Consider the following 21,290-nt stretch of genomic DNA (forward strand, 5'->3'; position numbering starts at 1 on the left):
GCTTCCCAAAGAATCCTTCAGTTGTGAGCAGTTATTTCCCCTCAAGTTTCTAGCTCTTCTGTCATCATCACCGAAAATTTGCTGGTCCTGCCTTTGCCTTGGCTTGAAACCCTGAGCCTGAGACCCTTACCTGGGTTGGGACGGTTCGCAAAAGGGCAAGGTCGGCCACCCTGTGGTCGCAAAACACCCAGCTACTGTGAAGCAACCTAAAACTGGGTGTTGGGCAGACCAATTTCTAGGTCATATTCTTTGTTTACAAAGTAGGGTATCTCAAAATAGCTCACAGAAACACTGTCACATCTGATATAATGCGCCATTATTAGTTTCCTGAAGATTAAGTAGGCCATATAGAGTGAAACATTTGAAAATGGCTATCCTTGGAGACTGATGTCAGGTACCTTTATATGCCTACAGTACAATTTTCTACTTGATGTGTGCATGGGCAATGTTAATTTCCTGGGTGCAAAGTAAAGTGATTAATGGATGCCTGGAAACTTGAAGAAGTGACTGCGTACCATTTACTTATAATGAATTATAAAATGATGGCATCTCCTTCAACATGCATTAGGGTTTTCAGTTAAAAGATTCATAATTTTTTCACAGATAAAAGCTGTGGATAATGGACGCCCTCAGAAATCCTCGGCAACTCGGCTGCACATTGAATGGATTGTGAAACCCAAGCCATCCCCTTTGCCATGGAATTTTGAAGAATCTTCATTTTTCTTTAGTGTCATGGAGAGTGATCCAGTTACTCACATGGTTGGAGTCATTGCTGTTGAACCTGCTGGCACTACCCTCTGGTTTGATATCACCGGTAAGGAATGAGATGGCGTTCTTGCTAGTTAGGTTTTAATGATTTCCAAAGTAAACACCTATTGGCTACTTTGAAATATTTAATTGAATTCCATTGGGTACAAATTTCTTTTGGTTTTTCTTTCTTCTTGTCATTTTTCTCCCATCATCTCTTCTTTTAAATATGCCAACTCCCCCTGGGTACTTTTCAATAGGGCAAGGCTTCCACCTTGCCTGCTGACTGGATAGTGAATTGTCTTCGGAAATCATTCACTGTTTTGAATTTTAATTTTGAACGTTAAGTGGATTGTGGGAACCAAACCGCCCCCATCATAAAATTCTGGAGAATTGATGTTTTCCTTCAGTGTCACATATGCAAGTTTTGATTTTTAACATTGGCTGGCTATTTGACTATAGGAGCTATTAACTGGTTCAATCACATGTCACATCCCACAAGATTCATTGGCTATCAATCAGGAGCAGAAACTCTGATTTTTTTTAACTATCCTAATCTAGAGGCATAGATGATGATTATAGTGTCTTACTACTTTCTGAGCATGATCAGGCAAATCACCCTGTGGTGCCTTGGATTGTCCTGTCCCCTCTGGTTCAATTACTGTTTTAATAAACTAATGGAGCCACTACACTGATTGCTTTATCTTTTAAACATAAAGTGCATTTTTTTCTCCTTTTTCCTGGAATCACTTTGATTATTAATGTATTATTCAATGTATAGAAATGCTTAAATAAACCAATGGAACATGAAATACAGCAGGAACAGCAAACAATACTGCTGGCTTTGACATGCCCACAAATCAAATCCCAAATTGAAACAAAGTTTAATTTACAGAATGTGCATACAATTTGCTGAATTTATATATCTACAAATAAATTCAATGTGCTGTTTGTAGACTAAATGGGTTCATAATAATAAATCTAAAATTACTTATTTTTGAAAATCAGGTTTGTAATTTAATTTTTCTTCTTGTGATCTTTACTATGTAACAGACTTGTGTGCTAACATAGGAAATAAAACAAAAAAAACAAGGCCCACAGACAAAAACATGTAATTGAGATTGTATAAAGTTTTTCAGTTATAAATTATCTAAATGTATTTAAATCAAATGTTTCAGAATTGTTGATTATGCACAACCAAGGGATTTGTCCTGACTTGCCCTGCACTGACTTTGTCAGTGAAATCATGTGCATGTTAATTTGTGTGAATTGCAGCTTGAGTAAAACCAGAAAAGTAAAGGATGACTTTGCAATCTGACACTCCTGGCAGAGAGCAGCGCTGAAAGGGACTACGTCACAGGAAGTCACAGGTGTGCAGCCTGTGATTTTTCATCCATTCATCTTAATGGACAAAAAAAAAAATCACAATGTATTGTCTGTGAATGCTGTTTCCTATCAGGAGTGTTGGACTGTGGAATCACTCTCATAATGGATTTCTTTGGTTGACCTCTGTTGTGTACCTTATCTTTACCTAGATTCTCGTTAACTAACCTCATCTCTTTTCTTTTCTATCCTTGCTGCCTTTTCTGTCTTCGACTGTGTTTCTGGCTCTGCAAGGTGACAAACAAGCTAGAGAAATGTTTTATATCTTTCAAATGGCTTGTGACTCGAACTGTACAGCAGAAGGTATCTGCTGCCATCTCATAATTATACTTTGGTACTACATTATGAGATCTACTAATTAAATTTAACAATGGAAATTATATTCTTTTTGCTCTGTTCGTAAACTAAGAAAAACATGTTGCCCAAATAACTTATACTCATGTAGTAAGTATCATTGAATTAGCAAATTAAACATTATATATTGTCAGTGGTTGCAAATGCTGCTGCTTTTATGTTTAATTCAGTTGTTCTCCTTTGTTAATTCTATGTATATATCTGTCTATCAATGTATTAAAAATATTACATCTATAGGTACTATCGGTAACTTCCTCAATTATAATTTCTAAGTCTATTATTTGTGGTGGAGACTGTCTATGCAAGCTTGTTGTCATTTCTCCCTTCTCCTTCATGGTGTGCTGCAGCACCACCATTGGCCGAAAGGTGTAATTATGACACACGTTTACATAGACTGTTTCTATAATAAATGTGGAACTTATAATTAAAATAGATTATAACCCTTTAAAATGAGGACTGAATTATCTCTGCATACCATGGTCCAGGTTGATAATTAACCTGCTATTCCTTTCAACATCTCCCTGCTATTCACCAAAGGGGGAAAAGGTGTCAGAAGGTATGAAACAAAAAACAAACTAGCATTTATATATAAACAATGGCCAAATTGGCTGAGTTACACCCTCTCAGATAAATTTGTGTTTCGTTTAGTTTCAGAACCATGTACTGTTTTGCTGAAATTCAAAGGATTAGGAACTAAACAAAAAATTGAAGTTCTATTTAAGATAAAGAATTGTTGGATTGATCAGCTATTTTAACTTTTTACTCTAATTGGAAGGTAACTTTTAATAATGAAGGAAGCTATCAAAATTTGCCTACTCTGTGATTTTAACCCCTAATTAGATGCTTAGATTACTACCTCTCAGTGACCTTTATACCTGAAGTTATTAATATATTCATAAATTGAATTTGTACTGATTTGCTGATGACCTCAATGGTGGATTTCTGAGCTCCTCCCTGAAGTAACATCATTTTAAACTGAATCATTTCCCACCAAGAAACTAGTAACATCACACTTGGGAATTGCAGTAGTATATTTTCAAGTACTGCAGAGTCTATTTTACAACTTTGCTTCACCTTGCAAAATGGTCTACGTTGTGCTAAGGTAAATGTACACCAGGCTTGTCCAAACTTTTTGCTTTGTGGGGCATTTGTATCATCTTCTCTCTCAAGGAACTGATGAGCAAATTTCAGAAAGATAAAGTTTGGCTCAACTTTAAACTGATTTTCAAAAAAAAAAATTGGGGCCGTAAGAAAAGAAACAATTGCATGGCAAAAACAAAGCAATGTTATAGCAATAAGTTGTCAAGTTAAAAAAGAATAATTAATAAAAAAGACCAGGGTAAGAGCCTGGGAGTGTGCGTGCCAGACTAACCTCCTTCTCAGAGACTGGCAGTTCGGCAGACACACAATCACTCCCCTCTTCGCACCCCCCCCACCCCCCCCCCCCGCCAATCTCCCCCCGCCCTTTCTCTCGCCCTGCCCCCCCGCCCTTTCTCTTGCCCTGCCCCCCGCCCTTTCTCTTGCCCTGCCTCCCCGCCCTTTCTCTCGCCCCGCCCCCCCCGCCCTTTCTCTAGCCCTGCCCCTCCTCCCTTTCTCTCGCCCTCCTCCCCCACCCTTTCTCTCGCCCTCCTCCCCCGCCCTTTCTCTCGCCCCCCTCCCCCACCCTATGTGCCCCACACAGCAGTTAGCACCACCCCCAACCCCCAAAGCCACCTGATCTGGGCCTCTGCAGCGTCCCACTCCCAGGCCTTACAGCCAGCCCCTTCTCCCTGTGGCCCCGGTGCTTTGGCAACCCCCCAGGCCCGCTCCCTGCCCATCAGTCCCCCTGGGCCTGAACTTTCTGCCACTGATGCTCGCTACTCCTTCTCTCCCACATTTGCTGTTGATAGGCCCACTAGTGAGCCTATCAGCAGCAAAGGCCTTTGTTTGGAGGAGCTTCTTCGTGAAGAATCTTCCATCCCAACTTGCCTGTTTGACTGGCATTTTGAAAACTGGCTCTGGGACCCACATAAAGGGCCTTTGCGGGCCGCACGTTAAACCAGCCTGATGTACACCGTGCTGCTGCCTAAATGTAATCAAGAAATGATGGAAATAAGCCTTCCTTTTCTTGTTAAAACCATAGCTGTTAGAAATTGTTCCTAGTGAAAGCAAGAATTCCAATAATTCAGTTATACTTGGTTATGATATTGAAATTTCAGCCTCAGGTTGTCTTAAAACAAGCTGTTGGAGGATAGCTAAATTTGAAAATTGATAATGAATTAAGGGAGCAATGTATTTGCATATTTATAAATACATCAACCATGTAAAACCAATTATTGTTCAGAGGCAAATCTGATAATTTGTCACATATATGAAAAATTAACATTGGAAAGGTGAGGACTAACATATTCAGCGTAGAGCAATGCTACCCAGAGCTTCTACTGTTCAATACTAACTAATTCTTTTGAGGATTTGGAAGTTTCATTGATAACTTCACTCTACCCAAAATCAAGAAGTATACTTGCAATTGAACTTCAGTAAACCTCTCAAAATGCACAAACTCATTTCTAAAACTCTATTCCATTTTTCCCCAGACCTCAAGCTGAGATGGTTGAGGGGTGATCCAGCTGAGGTGTTCAAAGTAATAAAGGAATTCAATAGGGTTGATAAATTGAGAGTTGCTTCCTTCTGGTGAGGGATTGCAGCAGAAGAATACATAATCTTAAAGGTATAACTAATCCATTTATTAGTCAAATCTGGAAGTACTTTCTACACAAAGGAGCTCTCTGCCCCAAAAAGCTGTGGGTGCCGGGTTAATTGAAATTTGAGACTGAGATTGAGGATTGGGCCAACCATGATCTGAATGAGTGACAGAACAGGCATGATGGGCTGAATGAAACCCATGTTTGATGTTGTACATTGATTCCCTAGGAATGCTAATATGTATAATTCAGTTAAAAAGTTGCTTCATCTTACAAAGAGCAGGTCTTGAAATTTATTTTTCTAAAAGACCTTGAGGGATTCTATTCTCATGTATTGCACCAGTATGAAGCATGTGGTTTGCTAAAGTTTTAACAAGCCATCTGTGAGCATGAAACAGTTGGCTCAGAATGAGCATCATTATTGTATGAATATTTTCTGACTTATTTCAGAATTGATTTTATGCACTAAGAAGTAGTTTTCTGTCAATTATATTGAATATTTATTAAGTGGGTAGCTAGTAAAAGTTTACAAAGACATTCGGTAAAATCTCAAAAGAATAGTTAAACATATTAAACATTCGTGTTTTGGTGATAATGGTAAAAGCAGAATTAACTTAAAAGTTTAATGGTTTTGTTTTATTTTGAACTGTTTCAAGGTTCTTTATAATCCATGTGTATGAGAAGAAAAAATTGTACCTACAGATAGGTTAAGAACTTTTCTTGTTCACAAACTGTAATTCATGATTCATTTATTTAATCTCAACATTTAACATCAAAAATATCTATGTCAATATTTATAAAAGAAATCCATATATGAACACTTATAATGTAAATACCTGTTTTGATGTTCCAGCTTTTGTTGTCACAGTTTGTTGATGAAGCAACTGAATTTCTGGAACCAAAAGACAGTGTTTCTTTTGCTCAGCAACTCAAATTGTTAATATCTAAAATAAGTTTCTTTTGAGAAAATTACAATTGGCATTTTTATGATAACATTCTATTTATCCATTGAATTCTTTTCCCTGTCTTTTGTTAAAGATTTTACTTGAAGGCCGCCATCTGGCCCAAAAGCCCACACTTGGACTTGACTTTTTTTTATTCGATCTTGGGATGTGGGCATCTTTGGCTAGGCCAGCATTTACTGCCAATCCCTAATTGCCTTTGTTCAGAGGGCATTTTCTTTTAGGAGTCAACCACATTGCTGTGGGTCTGGAGTTACATATAGGCCAGACCAGGTAAGGGTGGCAGATTTCCTTCCCAAAAGGACATTAGTGAACCAGATAGGTTTTTACAACAAAAGATAATGGTTTCGTGGTCATCATCAGGCTTTTAATTCCAGATTTTTATTGAATTCAAATTCCACCATTTGCCATGGTGGGATTCAAACCCAGGTCCCCAGAGCATTACCCTGGGTCTCTGGATTATTAGTCCAGCGACAATGCCTCTATGCCATCGCCTCCCCTCAATTTGCTCAGAGCTCTGTAATTTTGGGAAGTGGAGGCAAATTCGGCAACCTGATAAATGTTTACTACACAGAAATTCCTAGGGTGCATCAATAGCTTGCAAGATAGATAAATGTTTAGGTGCCTCTATCTTTGTCATCAAATTAAGCTTGTTAACCAAGTTTGGGAAGGAAATCTGCCACCCTTACCTGGTCTGGCCTATATGTGACTCCAGACCCACAGCAATGTTTGGTTGTTTTTCAAAATTATTTGAAGTAGACCGAGAAAACAAATTTCCAAATTCAAGTAAAATGTACATGAAGTTGATCTTTTCAAAACAATTACATAATTTCATTTCTTTCTGAGTGGACGATAAAAGCAGGATAGACCACTGTGCTCCCTTTCAATGATTATAAATTCCCTGGGCAGGAATTTCGGGTCATTGGGCGGGCACGGCAGGCGGGCCCAGGAGCAGCCAGGAATCGGTCCACTACCCCCGATTAGCCCCCAGTTGCTGGCCAGCCAGCGTGAAAGTTGCGCTGCGAAGCTCAGCACTGCCGAGTTGGGGGCGGGAAGAGGGCGAGCACAAAAGTCTGCACGTGCTGAGGGGAGTGCTCAATGGAAGCTCTCTGAAGGCCGGGAGCTGCTTCAGGGACCTGAGGAATTTTAAACTCAAAATTAAAGATTTTGACAATTTGGAAAAAAAAATCCCCACGTAGGACTCACTTCACATGAACAGAAACATAATAAAAAGTTGTGTCAAAACAATTTTTTTAAAAGTAATGTCGGAAACTTGACCCCACCCCTGGACGAAGTTCCTTAAAAAATCCAAAGGCTGCCTGGCCGATTCTCCCGCCCGTCAACCGTAAGCGAAAAATGGTCGTTAATTGAAACTTTAATGGCCCTATTAGGCCCCCTTGATTGTCGGCGGGCGTACTGCAGACTCCCACACGCACATGCTGACCGAAACATCGTGCAAATGTGCAATGATGTCAGGATGCTTGCCAGACGTCATCGCGTGTTACTTTACGCCCAGTCGTGTCAAGTGCGCGCCCGCCTGCGGGACGTAAAACCCTGCCCCCTGTAAAATTCAGAAAAAGCAAAATGTACAATGGGCAGAATCTTGCCCTTGTCGGGTGGGCTGTGCGGTGGCAGTTGGGAAGCTGCCCACGATCGAGGCCGGACCGTGATTTCATGCTGGCGGGCCAGCGTGAAATGCAAGTTGTGCTCAGTACCTAGCCTGTGCGGTGGGGGGAGGGGGCGAGCAGGGCAAGCATGAACTTCGCACTTTCACGTGAGCATGCGCTTCATAAAATCCCTGAGGCATAGGGCTGCCTCAGGGAGATGAAGCATTTTTTAAAAAAATAAGGAAATGAAAAATGTAATAAGACATGTCTCCTAATGTGACTCTGTTGCATGAGCAGGGACATGTTGTTAATTAAATTTTAAAATTTTTATTTCACTTTTATTTGCTTTAGGAAACCTCATCCTGCCCATGGATGTGGTTTCCTAATAGGTGCAAAGGCCACTTTGCCTTTTCACCTGCCAGCCAACAGTAAGGTTGTATGGGCAGCAAAAAATGTATTTTAATTACTTTTCTAATGGCCTTAATAGGCCTTTTAATTCTGCCGACTCTGGAGCGCACCCGACAACCAAAATGTCTCGCGAGTGCGTGATGACACTGAGATGCTCACGCGATGTCATTGCACGTCATTTTACGTTCTGTCGGGTTGGACGCATGCCTGCCCAACGAGCTAAAAATTTTGCCTATTGTCTTTCCTCATCCTCATGATGGATGTCACTAGCATTTGTTGCCCATTCGTAATTGCTCTTGAGTAAATGTTGTGAGCCGCTGCCTTGCACTGTTGCAGTTTGTGTTGTGCAGATTGTTTAAGGATTTAGACCCAGCAACAATGAAGGGACAGTGATATAGTTCCAGGTCAAGATGGCTGTGACTTGCAGCAGATCTTGCAGGTAGTGGTGTTCCCATGCACCTGCTGCCCTTGTTCTTCTAGGTGGTAGAGATCATGGGTTTTAAGGGGTGTAGCTAGGTTAAGCAAGTTGGCAAAAGTTTGGCAAATAGAGTATAATGTTGGAAAATGGCAGGAAGAATAGGACAGCAGAGTTTTGTTTAAATGGAGACAGACTGCAGAATGCTGCAGTACAGAGGGACCTGGTATCCTTGTACATGAATCATAAAAAAATAAACATGCAGGTACAGCAAATAATTAAGAAGACAAACGGAATGTTGACCTTTATTGCAAGTGGGATGCAGCATAAAAGTAGAGAAGTCTTGTTACACTCTTAAGGGCATTGGTGAGACCGTGCCTAGAATATTGTGTGCAGTTTTGGTCACCTTACTTAAGGTGGGACATACTTGCATTAGAGGCAGTTCAGAGAAAATTCAGTAGGTTGGTTCCTGGGATGAAGGAGTCTTATCAGGACATTTGAGCAGGTTGGGCTTATAGTTCAGAAGCACGAGAGGTGACAGGATGGATGTTGAGAGGATGTTTCCTCTCATGGGAGAATTTAGAACTAGGGTTCGCAGTTTCATAAGAAGCAATCTGGCATTTAAGATGGAGCTGAGGAGGAATTTCCTCTCTTAGAGGGTAATTAGTGTTTAGAAATCTCTCCATCAAGCAGTGGAGGCTGGCTCATTGAATATATTCAAGGCAGAGTTAAACAGATGTTTGATCTACAAAGGAGTCGAGGGTTATGTGTGACAGGCAGGGAAGTGGAGTTAAGTCCACATCAGATCTGCCATGATTTTATTGACTGGTGGAGCATGCCTGAGGGGCAGAATGACCTTCTGCTGCTCCTATTTCTCACGAAAACAAACAGAGCCTTAATTACATTCGTTATTGTGATTTGTTGATAGTTGTAAAATAAAAATATTTCAATTATTAACATGTATAAGACAGAGAGAAAAAGAGACATGTCAACAGAGTAAGACAAAAGCTAAATAGATACACTTCCAGGGAACAGTTGCAAAGCATCAAATTTAATGTTTGCACATCCTCCCGGGGTTACAAACAAGATCTCTCTCGCTCTCTCTCATGCTCTCTTGCGCTCTCTCTCTCTATCTCTCTCATTCCCCACTCCCAATGTTCAGGCGTATACTGTTCCCCTCCTGTCACTGCTGACAAACACTAAACTAACAGTGAGGCAAACCTCTCAACAACCCATTCCCACTCCCTAGTCCTATGAAACTCCATGCTCCCCTTGCAATGTAATGCCAAGCTAAATTGTATTTTTCATAATTTTATATTTTCTTATTAATTGTGAAAATAAAATGTGGTTCTGACCCCGTTGAAGCACTGGTTAAAACAAAAAAGCCTCCCTTTTCTCTGAAGGTCATTATTATACAAAAAGAAGCCTTTTTCTGTAAATTCACTTTGTCCAAGGTTCATCTCTTGTATCTTTTTGCATGTTCAGTGAAACAAGACCAATTTTTTTTCATTTGTATGCAATCTGATGGCTGAGCAAGATCTGCTTATTTTTATTATATCTACCTTTTCATATTCTTAAATCCAGGTGGCAACTATGACAGCCGATTTGATGTGGACAAAGGTAGTGGAACCATCATTGTTGCGAGACCACTTGATGCAGAACAGAAATCAAATTACAATTTGACAGTGGAGGCAACAGATGGAACAATGTCCATCCGCACTCAGGTAATTGAATTCCTGATGAAGGATTTAGATTCAGTGAAGAAAATTTGCTTAAGTTCTTTTTTAGCCATTAGTGTTGCAAAACAGGAATTTCATTTTGAAGTTATTAGTTTATAGCTGTACAACATCTTCAGTGTTGACCTGCTTTCTGGTGAAAGATTAATCTTGTGCTTCTCTGTCTACTTCATGTTCATTCAGAGGGTTTTTGTTTTATAAATTATCAATAGCATGTAATTTTTCATCAGCCTGGTTTAGTTTGTAGTTTTGAGTTTGGCCTGCAGTTTGATCATTCTTTACTTAGCTTTTAATAAAAGCTATAATAGATGGTTTTTGTTTTCAGCAGTAAAAAAAGATTGTACACAAATCTGGTCTTGTGCAGAGTTGCACAAGGTATTTTTTGTGCGTGAAACATGGTTTGAATGTTACACAGCGGAAGTACAACATTTTTAAAAAAAATAGACCACTAAAGTTCCAAGTAATTATTTGTCTGCCATATCTAGGAACTTGGAAAAATTCAAGTAGTCAGTTTTAAATGAGATTTTAAAACATGCACATAAAATGGCCTGTAAAGCATAATATCCAGGTTCAAAAGTGGAATTAGAAACCTTCATTTATGATGAGAAATTGCTACAGTATGAAACAGATTTCAGTGCTGGTGTTGAAATTGAACTGAAACTCTTTAAGATCCACTTCTGAAATAATAGTGACTATGATGCTCAGACTTGTAGAGTGCAAAGAAACAGAATTAATACAATTCTGAGATTTTATAAATGTTTTCTGAAGAAGAAAACTCCAAAGAGGAGGTTCTCTGTCCATGCTATTTGGAGATTATATTAGTTCTAATAGTTGGACGGTAGTCAATTTGAATTTCATATTTTATAAATGTGAAAGCTGCAAATAAATGTTATGTTGCTGCAATAAAACATTGCAAGATTACAAGTAAATTGATATAGAAAAGAAACAGTAAGAGGTCAGTGAATAATTTGCTAACTTCTAAAGATAATGGAGTGAATTAGTGGTGTTTTATTCTGTTGAAAGGCAGAACTTGGTTAACGAATATCTGGGTAGTACTGGCTGGAAAGATTCTCAGCAAAGGGTGCACAGTTTCACAGTTGTGAACGAACATTTTTGTAGCATAGGCAAAGGTCTTGTGACAGGATGAGAAGATGGCAGGTCAGTGAACCCTTCTCTTGAATGGTGCAAGAACTGGGGTTTAAGAAGTGTTTGACTCTTAATTGCCTTCTGAAATGGCCTTGCAAGCCACTCAGTTGTACCAATCCAGAACAGGAAAAGTCAAAAGGGAGCAAAACTGGACGAATCACCTGCCATCGAACTAGGCACCAAAAAAGGAAATGACACACCCTGCCCAGTTGACCCTGCAAAGTCCTCCTCACTAACAACTGGGAACTTGTGCCAAAATTGGGAGAGTTGTCCCGCAGACTGTGCAAGCAGCCTGCTTGTTTGACACCCCTTCCACAAACATTCACACCCTCTACCAATGAGCAGCGTGTACAATCTACAAGATGCACTGCAGAAAATTACTTAGGCAGCACCTTCCAAACCTACTACCATCTAGAAGGGCAAGGGCAGCAGATACATGGGAATACCACCACCTGCAAGTTCCCCTCCAAGCCACTCAATACCCTGGCTTGGAAATGTATCACCATTCCTCCCCTGCTGCTGGGTCAAAATCCTGGAAGTCTCTCCCTAACTGTGGGTGTACCTATATTACATAGACTGCAATGGCTCAAGAAGGCAGCTTACCACTACCTTCTCAAGGGCAATAAGGGATGAGCAATAAATGCTGGCCTAGCCAGTGGCGCTCACATCCTGTAAATGAATTTTAAAAATTCATAGAATTATACCTTACAGCTAATATCTCAGACTCCTCCATCACCATCCTTGGATATGTCCTGTGTCATACCAGAGGTGGCGGCACAGTGCTTTACAGTCAGGGGAGATTGTCCTGGGAGTCCTTATATTGACTTCGAATCCCACAAATTCTCATGGCATTAGATTAAACATGAGCAAGGAAACCTCCTACTGTTTACCACTTATCATCTTCCCTCAGCTGATGAATCAAAATTCCTCCAAGTTGCACACCAATTGGAAGAAGCACCAAGTGTGGCACGGATGTACTCTGGTTGGGAAACTTCATTGTCCATCACCAAGGGTGGCTCAGTAGCGCCACTACTGACTGAGCTGGCTGAGTCCTGCAGGACCATCTGTGGCAAGTGGTGAGGAAATCAACATGAGGGAACAGAACTAATTTACCTTTCCCTCTCTGATCCACATATCATGGATACATCTGCCCATGACAGAATTTGTAGGAGTGACCACCAAACAGACCTCGTGGAGACAAAGTCCCAACTTTACCTTGAGGATACCCTCCATCATGTTGTGTGGCATTGCCACCATTCTAAATGGAGTAGATTTCGAACAGATCTAGCAACTCAAGACTGGGCGACCATGAGGCGCTGTGGGCCATCAGCAGCAGAAGAATTGTATTCAGCCACAATTTGTAACCTCATGGTGCAACATATCTCTCACTGTTACCACTGCTTCAAGCCAGGGGATCAACCCTAGTTCAATGAAGAGTGCAGGAAGGCATGCCAGGCGCAGCACCAGGCATACTTAAAAATGAAGTATTAACCTGGTGAAGCTACAACACAGGACTACTTACGTGTCAAACAGCATAAGCTGCAAGTGAAAGACAAAGCTAAGCGATTCCACAACCAACAGGTCAGACACACACTCTGCAGTTCTGCCACATGCAGTTGTGAATGGTGATGGACAATTAACTAACTAACAGAGAAGGAGGCTCCACAGATATCACCATCCTCAATGATGGGGGAGCCCAGCACCTCAGTGCAAAAGACAAAGCTGAAGCATTTGCAACCACCTTCAACCAGAATTGCTGAATGGATGATCCATTTTGGTCTCCTTCTCAGGTCCCCAGCATCACAGATGCTAGTTTCAGCCAATTTGATTCATGTGCCATGTGATGTCAAAAAACTACTGTTACTGGACACAGCAAAGGTTATGAGCAATGACAACATTGTGGCAGTTGTGCTGAAGACTTGTGCTCCAGAACTAACTGCGGCCCTAGCAAAGCGGTTCCAATATAATTAAGGACACTGACATCTTCCCGACAATGTGGAACACTGCCCAGATATGTCCTGCCCAGAAAAAACAGGACGAATCCAGTCTGGCCAGTTCGTGCCTCATCAGTCTAATCTTGATCATCCGAAAAGTGATAGAAAGTGTTGTCAGTAGTGCTATCAAGTGGCACTTACACAGCAATATCCTGCTCGCTGGTGCTCACGTTGGGTTCTGTCAGGGCCAGTCCGCCCCTGACCTCATTACAGATTTGGTCCAACATGGGCAAAAGAACTGAACTCGGGTGACGTGAGTGTGACTGCCCTTGACGTCAAGGCAGCGGTTGACTAAGTATAGAATCAAGGAACCCTCTCAAAACTAGAAGTCAATAGGAATTTGGGTTGTGGGGTGGAGGGCTGCTTAGTGAAAACTCTCCACTGGTTAGAATCAAATCTAGCACAAAGGAAAATGGAATAAACAAAAATTGCTGGAAAAACTCAGCGGGTCAGGCAGCACCTCTGGAGAGGAACAAAGCTAATGGTTCAGGTCGATGACCTTTCATCAGAACTCAACAAAGGATGAGTTGGTGATTTCATGGTAAAGTCACTGGACTAGTAATCCAGAGGCCCAGGCTGATGTTCTGAGGACTTATGTTCAAATACTACCACTGGTGGAATTTGAATTCAACTAATAAATCTGGAACTGAAAGCTATTCTCAGTAATGGTGAGTGTTTTCCATAAAAACCCATCTGGTTCACTATTGTCCTTTAGGGAAGGAAATCTGCCATCCTGACCTGGTCTGGCCTACATGTGACTCCAGACCCTTAGCAATGACTTTTAACTTTGCTCTGAAATGACTGAGAAGCCACTCAGTTCAAGGGCAATTAGGGATGGGCAACATCGATGCCCACATCCCATGAAAGAATTCTGAAAATGCTGAATTTTTCCAGTATTTTTGTTCTTATTTCAGATTTACAGTATTTGCAGCAGTTTGTTTTTGTACATAGGAAATTAATTACGATTGTTGGAAGCCAATCATCTCAGTCCCAGGGCATCGCTGCAGGAGTTCCTCAGGGTAGTGTCCTAGGCCCAATCATCTTCAGCTATTTTATCAATGACTTTCCTTCCATCAGAAGGTCAAAAGTAGGGATGTTCGCTGATGACTGCACAATGTTCAGCACCATTAGTGACTCCTTTGATACTGAAACACTGCCCATATGCAGCAAGACCTGGACAACATTCATGCTTGAGCTGATAGGTAGCAAGGAGCATTCACACCACACAAGTGCCAGGCTGTGACCATCTTCTAAACGAGAATCTAACCACCTTCACTTGACATTCAATGACATTACCATTGCTGATCCCCACCAAAATCCTGGGGATTGCCACTGACCAGAAACATTGACCAGCTACAAGATCAGGTCAGAGACCAGAAATTTTGCGGCAAGAAACACATTACCTGACCCCACAAAGCCTGTCCAACATCTACAAGGCAGAAGTCAGGATTGTGGAATACTCTCCCCTTGCCTGAATGAATGCGGCTCCAACAATACTCAAGAAGCTCAATATCACCTGGGACAAAGCAGCCCACTTGATTGGCACACCATCCATCATCTTAAAACATTCTCTGTCTCCACCATGACGTACAGTGGCAATAGTATGTACCATCTACAAGATGCACTGCAACAACTCGCCAAGGGTGCATCTACAGCTTCTTGCAAACCCATGACCCCTACCATCTAGAAGAACAAGGTCAGCAAACTCCCACCCAAGTCACACATCATCGTAAGTTGGATCTACATCGTCTCACATTCACTGTCACTGGGTCAAAATCCTGGAACTCCCTTCCTAGTTGGAGCTGTACAGGCTGAACTGCACTGATTCAAGAAGGCTGCTCATCATCATCATCTCAAGGGCATTTAGGGTTGGGCAACAAATGCTGGCCGGGCCTGCGACCCTCATATTCCATGAAATAGTTAAAAAAAAATTAGACCCACTTTAAAATTTATGTATCGAGGTAAAATTTTTGCAGAGGTTCTCCAATCTCCCACCATAACTTCAGCGGAAGATGGGGTAAAACATCAAAGAAGTGGCATAAATGGCTCTATATGCCATTTTTCTAGGATTCTCATTGATCTTTATTGAAACAAAGGCAGGGGATTGGAAAAGCTCCCATGTAAATTACTTACAAGTGTATTAAAAAATGTATGTGTGCAATAACATTAACAACAGCTTGGTTTTGCATAAGAATACAAGAAGTAATAGCATGAGTAAAATCTTTTGTCGGACCTTTAATGAAAAACATCCCAAGGAGATTTAGAAGCTGAGCCAAATGAAAGATTAGGAGGCCTATTGAAATGCTTGTTTTAAAAGGTGGGTTTCAAGGAATTCTTAAATGAGCAGTGGAGTGGTAGAATAAAAACAGAAAATGCTTGAAAAACTCAGCAGGTCTGGCAGCATCTGTGGAGAGAAACAGAATTAACTTTCAAGTCCAATATGACTTCTTCGGAGAGGTGGAATGTTTAAGATGTGCATTCCAGAGATTGGAACTTAGGCAACCGAAGGCATGGCTGCCAAATAAGGTGTAGCACAAGAGTAGGCAAAAGGAGCCAGAGTCAGAGGAACAGAATTTGGGGGTTATCATCAGGCTGGAGGAGACAGCACTATGGAGATGAGGTTATGGAGGGGTTTAAAATACAAGTATGAGAATTTTAAAAGTTAGCAACTTTGGGAAGCAAGAAGCTAAATGTTGGTTAACAAGGATGAGGCACTGGGAAACACAGCATAATATATGGGTCAGAGTCTTGGAAGAACTAAAGGTGATAAATGGTGGAGATTGGGAGTCTAAACAGGAGATTATTATAGGAATAGTTTCAAGTTCCTGATCACAACCAGCTTTTTACACTCTGGAACAAAGAGGCGAGTTGGCCAAAAGTATTTCCCCAACAGCTCACTGCTAGGATTTTTCATCTGAAGAAGGTAAATTAAGCAATATATGTTTTAAATAATATAATTTTCCACCTGAACATTGATGGGGAAATGTTTTTTACGGCTTTGGGGAGCGAAGAGAATTAGTTCTTTCCTCTCATTCCCTCAAACTATGGGCAGCCCCTCTACTTAGCCCCTTGATGCCTCTTTCCAATGCTAAGATGCCCAAGGACCATCCTCCAGCACTAAAACAGGCACAACATTCTGGAAATGGAGAAGCTGTGAAGTGTATGTATGCAGCTGTGCTCCTGGTCATCAACATCTTGGTTTTCTGAATATTAGCTATTGCTAGAGAGCAGCAGCCAGAAGATCCCACGTCCCATTGATTGAGCTGGATGGGGTGGGGTGAGAGGAGTAATCTGTTATCAGATTCAGCACTTCCAGTGTGCAACGAATAATCGCCCCTCAGATGGTGATGTGCTGATGCTTTCCTGGCAGTTGCAACTAGCACCATGTCCCAGAAGCTGATGTGCATCATGATAAGTTGACATGTTATGGACACTAATATATCCACAAATTTGTTTGAGGCAAATTCCTCTCTCTCACTATATGATCATATTAATAAATATGACAGTGTTTGCAGATTGATGACATAAACTCTGTGAACTAGATGTTCTGAAACTTAGAATGATATCACGCATGTGCAATCGTATGGCACATGTCACTCACAATCTAAGCTTCAAAGCAAACTGGATTCATACTGCTATAGATTGGTATTACTTTCAGTTTGCCTATTCAGCAAGAATGACCTGCTGACAATATCATGAAGTATAAAAGCAGCAACAGAGCAGTACGGAATTTAGAAAGCTGGTAACTGTATAGAGTTGTGCAAAATAAGCATTCCTTGCATACTTAATAAATTAAATAATTGGAGATAAGTCACATATGATGTCATTGTGATTTTCAATTTCTGTTCATCTTTCTGAATGGCTGGATGAACAAGAGCTTTTTTTAAATACAAAGTGAATTGCTAGTCAGCATTACATCTGCCCTCAGCAGTAGGAGTCAATGGAATGGTAGTGAAGACAGGCATGCTGTTATCTAAAGTTCTGGAAATGTTTAGGAGTTATCAGCTGAATATAAGGAGTTTCTGGGTAACAATATTTTGGATTCTTCATGATTAGGCAAAGGTTGTTAACAGTTTAAGCACTTAAGAATGCACTAAATTTTGCAAATAACTGTATTTGGACAAAAGAGGGAAAAGAAAGGAAGCTATTTAAAATAGAAATTGTAATCTGGCAATTATGAAACATTTAGATTTTCACATGAGCTTTCATAGGCAGATATTTTGCTTTAAGTCATTCACCTAAACTGATTACCCAAGTATGCATTCACCTGATCAGAATTTTGAAAAGTATAATAAGCACTCTTTGTGGTGTTAGTTCACTTCGTAATACATATAAAAATTCTAACACAGTCTTTCTGCATCATAAACGTGAAGTGACTAAAGCCATGTCATTGACTTATCAAGGCTGCGATTGTATTGAGTTCCTGTTACTGTTAAAGAAACATAATGGAATTACAGTTATCATATGTAAAATTTTACTTCATTTCAGGTATACATTAAAGTAATTGATACAAATGACCATCGGCCTGTGTTTTCAAAACCAAAATATGAAGTAAATATCCCAGAAGACACAATTCCTGAATCAATAATTCTGCAAGTTAGTGCCAGTGATAAGGATGAGAAGAACAAGATGATTTATATTCTTCAAAGCAGCACAGATCCAAGCAGTCTGAAAAAATTTAGGCTGGATCCTGGGACTGGGATTCTCTTTACAGCTGAAAGGCTGGACCATGAGACCAAGCATCAGCATGTGCTTACTGTAATGGTAAGTGCAATATTCTGAGAAAATGTATTTTCTTGATGCATTTCAGATTTTATCACAGTCAATTCTTTTAATAATTTTGAGTGTAGACTTTCCCTTTTTTTCCATCTTTCATCAATTAAATTGGACCATAGGCAGCAAATTGAAGGACTGGTTTGGTTTTTTCCAGGTGAGCGATGGCTATACCAGAGACTGAAATATTTTTCCACATCTGGAATTCATTGCTTTATTTGTATGCTCTAGATTTATGTTTTGTGATCCTTTCACCATGATTGCCTATAACTGTTCTCCAAATGAGTTGAAACAGCCATGACTGCATTTTAAGAGTTTAGAGAAACATTTGTTCCATAAGGTGCTGCTGCCAAACTAGCCTCCTTTTAAATGTAGGTCCACTACAGCTTCCTGGGATCAATCTCCATGCTGGACTTCCTCTAATTAGAGCTGTGTCATCATTAGCTATCAACAGTGCTCACCAATACTCTCTAGTAATGTGCTGTCCCTTGATACTTGAGCATGTGGTGCCCCTCGGGTGATTCACTGGGTTCTCCTTGCTTTAAGGAGAGCAGGTGGTGGCACTTCATGATTACAGATGCTTAATCCATTTGGTTTATTGTATTGTCAGTAAATGTAGTATTCTGTACTTATGTAGAATCAATAAACATAGGCATACAGTTGTAAAGTATTATTTAAGTATTTCAGTTTATGGTTTTATGCACCTAACTAGTCTTATCCTTTGTTGTCATATCCATAGTGCCCAGTGGCTTCTAATTTTTTCTCTCCGTCCTGAACAAATGTCTGGGGCTTCACCACCTGTTACAAATTGCACTTTCTGATTATGTGCCTTTAATTTCTTTAGAGTAAGAGCAGTAAGGATTGAGAATGGTGATAAGAACCATGGAAATCCCTTGTTGCAATATATTTTCTTTCCTATCATGAAAGATCCCATAATTTATGTAACTTCTCTATTTTGACTTCAAGTCCCTTATGCTGACCTTTTTTTACATCTGTATTTAGAAGCTACTACTTCAGGACCATAAGTATTCACCTGTTCCCATTTTATGTCATAATTATTATTTATGTTTTCCTTTTGTATTCTTTAAATGAGGACCTTCCCCCTGACTTCCAGTCAGGCCCTCTAAGTGATAGAGATGGTACTGACCTTGTATGTCACATATTCCCATCCTTCCCACTTATTTATATAATTGGCTGTCCTTTCTAATGAAAAATTCTGTCCGTGGTTCTGTCACTTGCAAAGTTTTGCTGCTGCTGCAGTTCAAACAATGGAGGTGAAATTGGCGAAATTGGCCAAAATGGGTAGCAGTGAAAAGGCAGCACACTTTGTGCTTCACCTGATTTTCTTTACCGTTAATGTCAAAATCAGAATGGGGCATAAAACTGGCTGCCCATCTGCTATCCCCAGTTTTGCCTCCATTCTAATTTTGAAGAGCATGCAAAGGAGCCATTAAGAGATTGTCAAACGATTCTTTTTATGATTCATTGTTAATTTCTTCCCAAGGTTCGAGATCAAGATGTTCCTGTCAAACGCAATTATGTGAGAGTCATTATCAATGTTGAAGATACCAATGACCATGCACCATGGTTTACAAGTTCTTCGTATACTGGTCGTGTGTATGAGTCTGCTGCAGTTGACTCAGCGGTGCTCCAGGTTACTGCACTGGATAAAGATAAAGGCCGAAATGCAGAAGTTACTTACTCTATTGAATCAGGTAATTATTTTTGCCACCATTTTCTTGGCTTGAGACTTGAGTTACTGAACATTGGGTATAAACAGAAAAAGCTGGAAACTATCCAACAGGATACTCAGTATTTGTAAAGTGAAAAGACAGCATGATGTTTCAGATATATATCGTTCATCAGAGCTATAAACCAAAACATCATAAATAAGCATTTCAGTGTTTGATAAAAAAAAATAGAAAGAAGGATTGGGGGATGGGGTAGAACAGATACACAAATCACATTGAAGGAGTTTAATAGGCTGAATAACCTGTAAGATATTTATGAGAAGACTCAGAAAAAACATTAAAACTGAAGTCATTATAAACGTTAAAAAAGAAGATTCACACAAACAACAAGGTGAGAAAATGAGGAAATTTAAGAAATTTTAAAATAAGAAAAGAAAATCAAATGCAGGGGGTTGAAATGAAAACAGGAAATACTGACTGAACACAAATGGGGGCGATTTTCAAGTTGGGTGGAAAATAGACCTGATATCAGCTGTGTAACCACCGGCCCCCTTCCCACTACCACCACCACCATTCAAAAGGTCCGAGTCAGGAGGCTGAAACTATCTCCAGATTCAGGTCACATTTAAATTTTACTGGTTAGCTATGGCTCTAATTGAAAACAATTTCCAGTTTTGTGGGGTGAATTCAGTAGGTAACGATTATGAACAGAGAATTGTGGGGAGCTTTCATATCCAAATTGCTGATATGCAGTCTGGAGTGCAGGGTTTCATGTCAGTAGTGCATATTTGTTAAATTATGTCTCAAATGTAATGATTTTTATATTCTAATTTGTATGAATAATTGGATTGTGTGGTGATGAATCTCATTGGCACATTGTTAACCTATGGAGACATTTTTTCCTATTTTCCCAGCATTGTATTTTATACAAGAAACAATGGTATTGGGGGTGGAAAATATGGTGAATGTCAGATTAAACATATTGCAAGCACATTCCTCAGATGTCTGGAATGTTTTAGGCATTATTTATGAGACAGTTTGGATTTGTGTGGAAGGCAAAAAAATCTGAAAATCGAGAACTACCAAGCTGTATGAAGTATTAAATGTTTCTTTTTGTTAAATTCAACTAATATATTTTTCAACATAAGTGACTGAGTGATTTGACCAAATTTTAGTTACTTTAATGTCTGGGAGACAGAAAGAGTTTAGGTTTGTTATGCACAGCACAAAATAATTGTCCAGACACTTTTAGTGAGCTTTGAACCCCATTACACATTTTAAATAAAGGGCTGGATTTTCATCTTTGGGAATCAGGAGTCAGGAACTCCGCGAATGCTGAGGCGTGCAGTTTAGAAGGTCCACCTCTATACGCTGGGCCATTGGCTCAGTTCCA

General features: G+C 40.1%; 1 protein-coding gene across 5 annotated transcripts in view; it reads left to right on the plus strand.

The window, feature by feature from the left end:
* fat1a (FAT atypical cadherin 1a) overlaps positions 1–21,290 on the plus strand; it is a 209,034-nt gene that overhangs the window by 127,842 nt on the left and 59,902 nt on the right. For all 5 annotated transcript variants that reach the window (XM_041204004.1, XM_041203908.1, XM_041204098.1 and 2 more), the window contains exons 6-9: positions 604–814; positions 10,142–10,281; positions 17,922–18,197; positions 19,711–19,921. In XM_041204004.1, the coding sequence (XP_041059938.1) occupies positions 604–814; positions 10,142–10,281; positions 17,922–18,197; positions 19,711–19,921 (838 nt within the window). The remainder of the gene's footprint in view (positions 1–603; positions 815–10,141; positions 10,282–17,921; positions 18,198–19,710; positions 19,922–21,290) is intronic.

Source organism: Carcharodon carcharias, chromosome 1 (assembly GCF_017639515.1).
Source record: "Carcharodon carcharias isolate sCarCar2 chromosome 1, sCarCar2.pri, whole genome shotgun sequence".
Lineage (NCBI taxonomy): Eukaryota > Metazoa > Chordata > Chondrichthyes > Lamniformes > Lamnidae > Carcharodon > Carcharodon carcharias.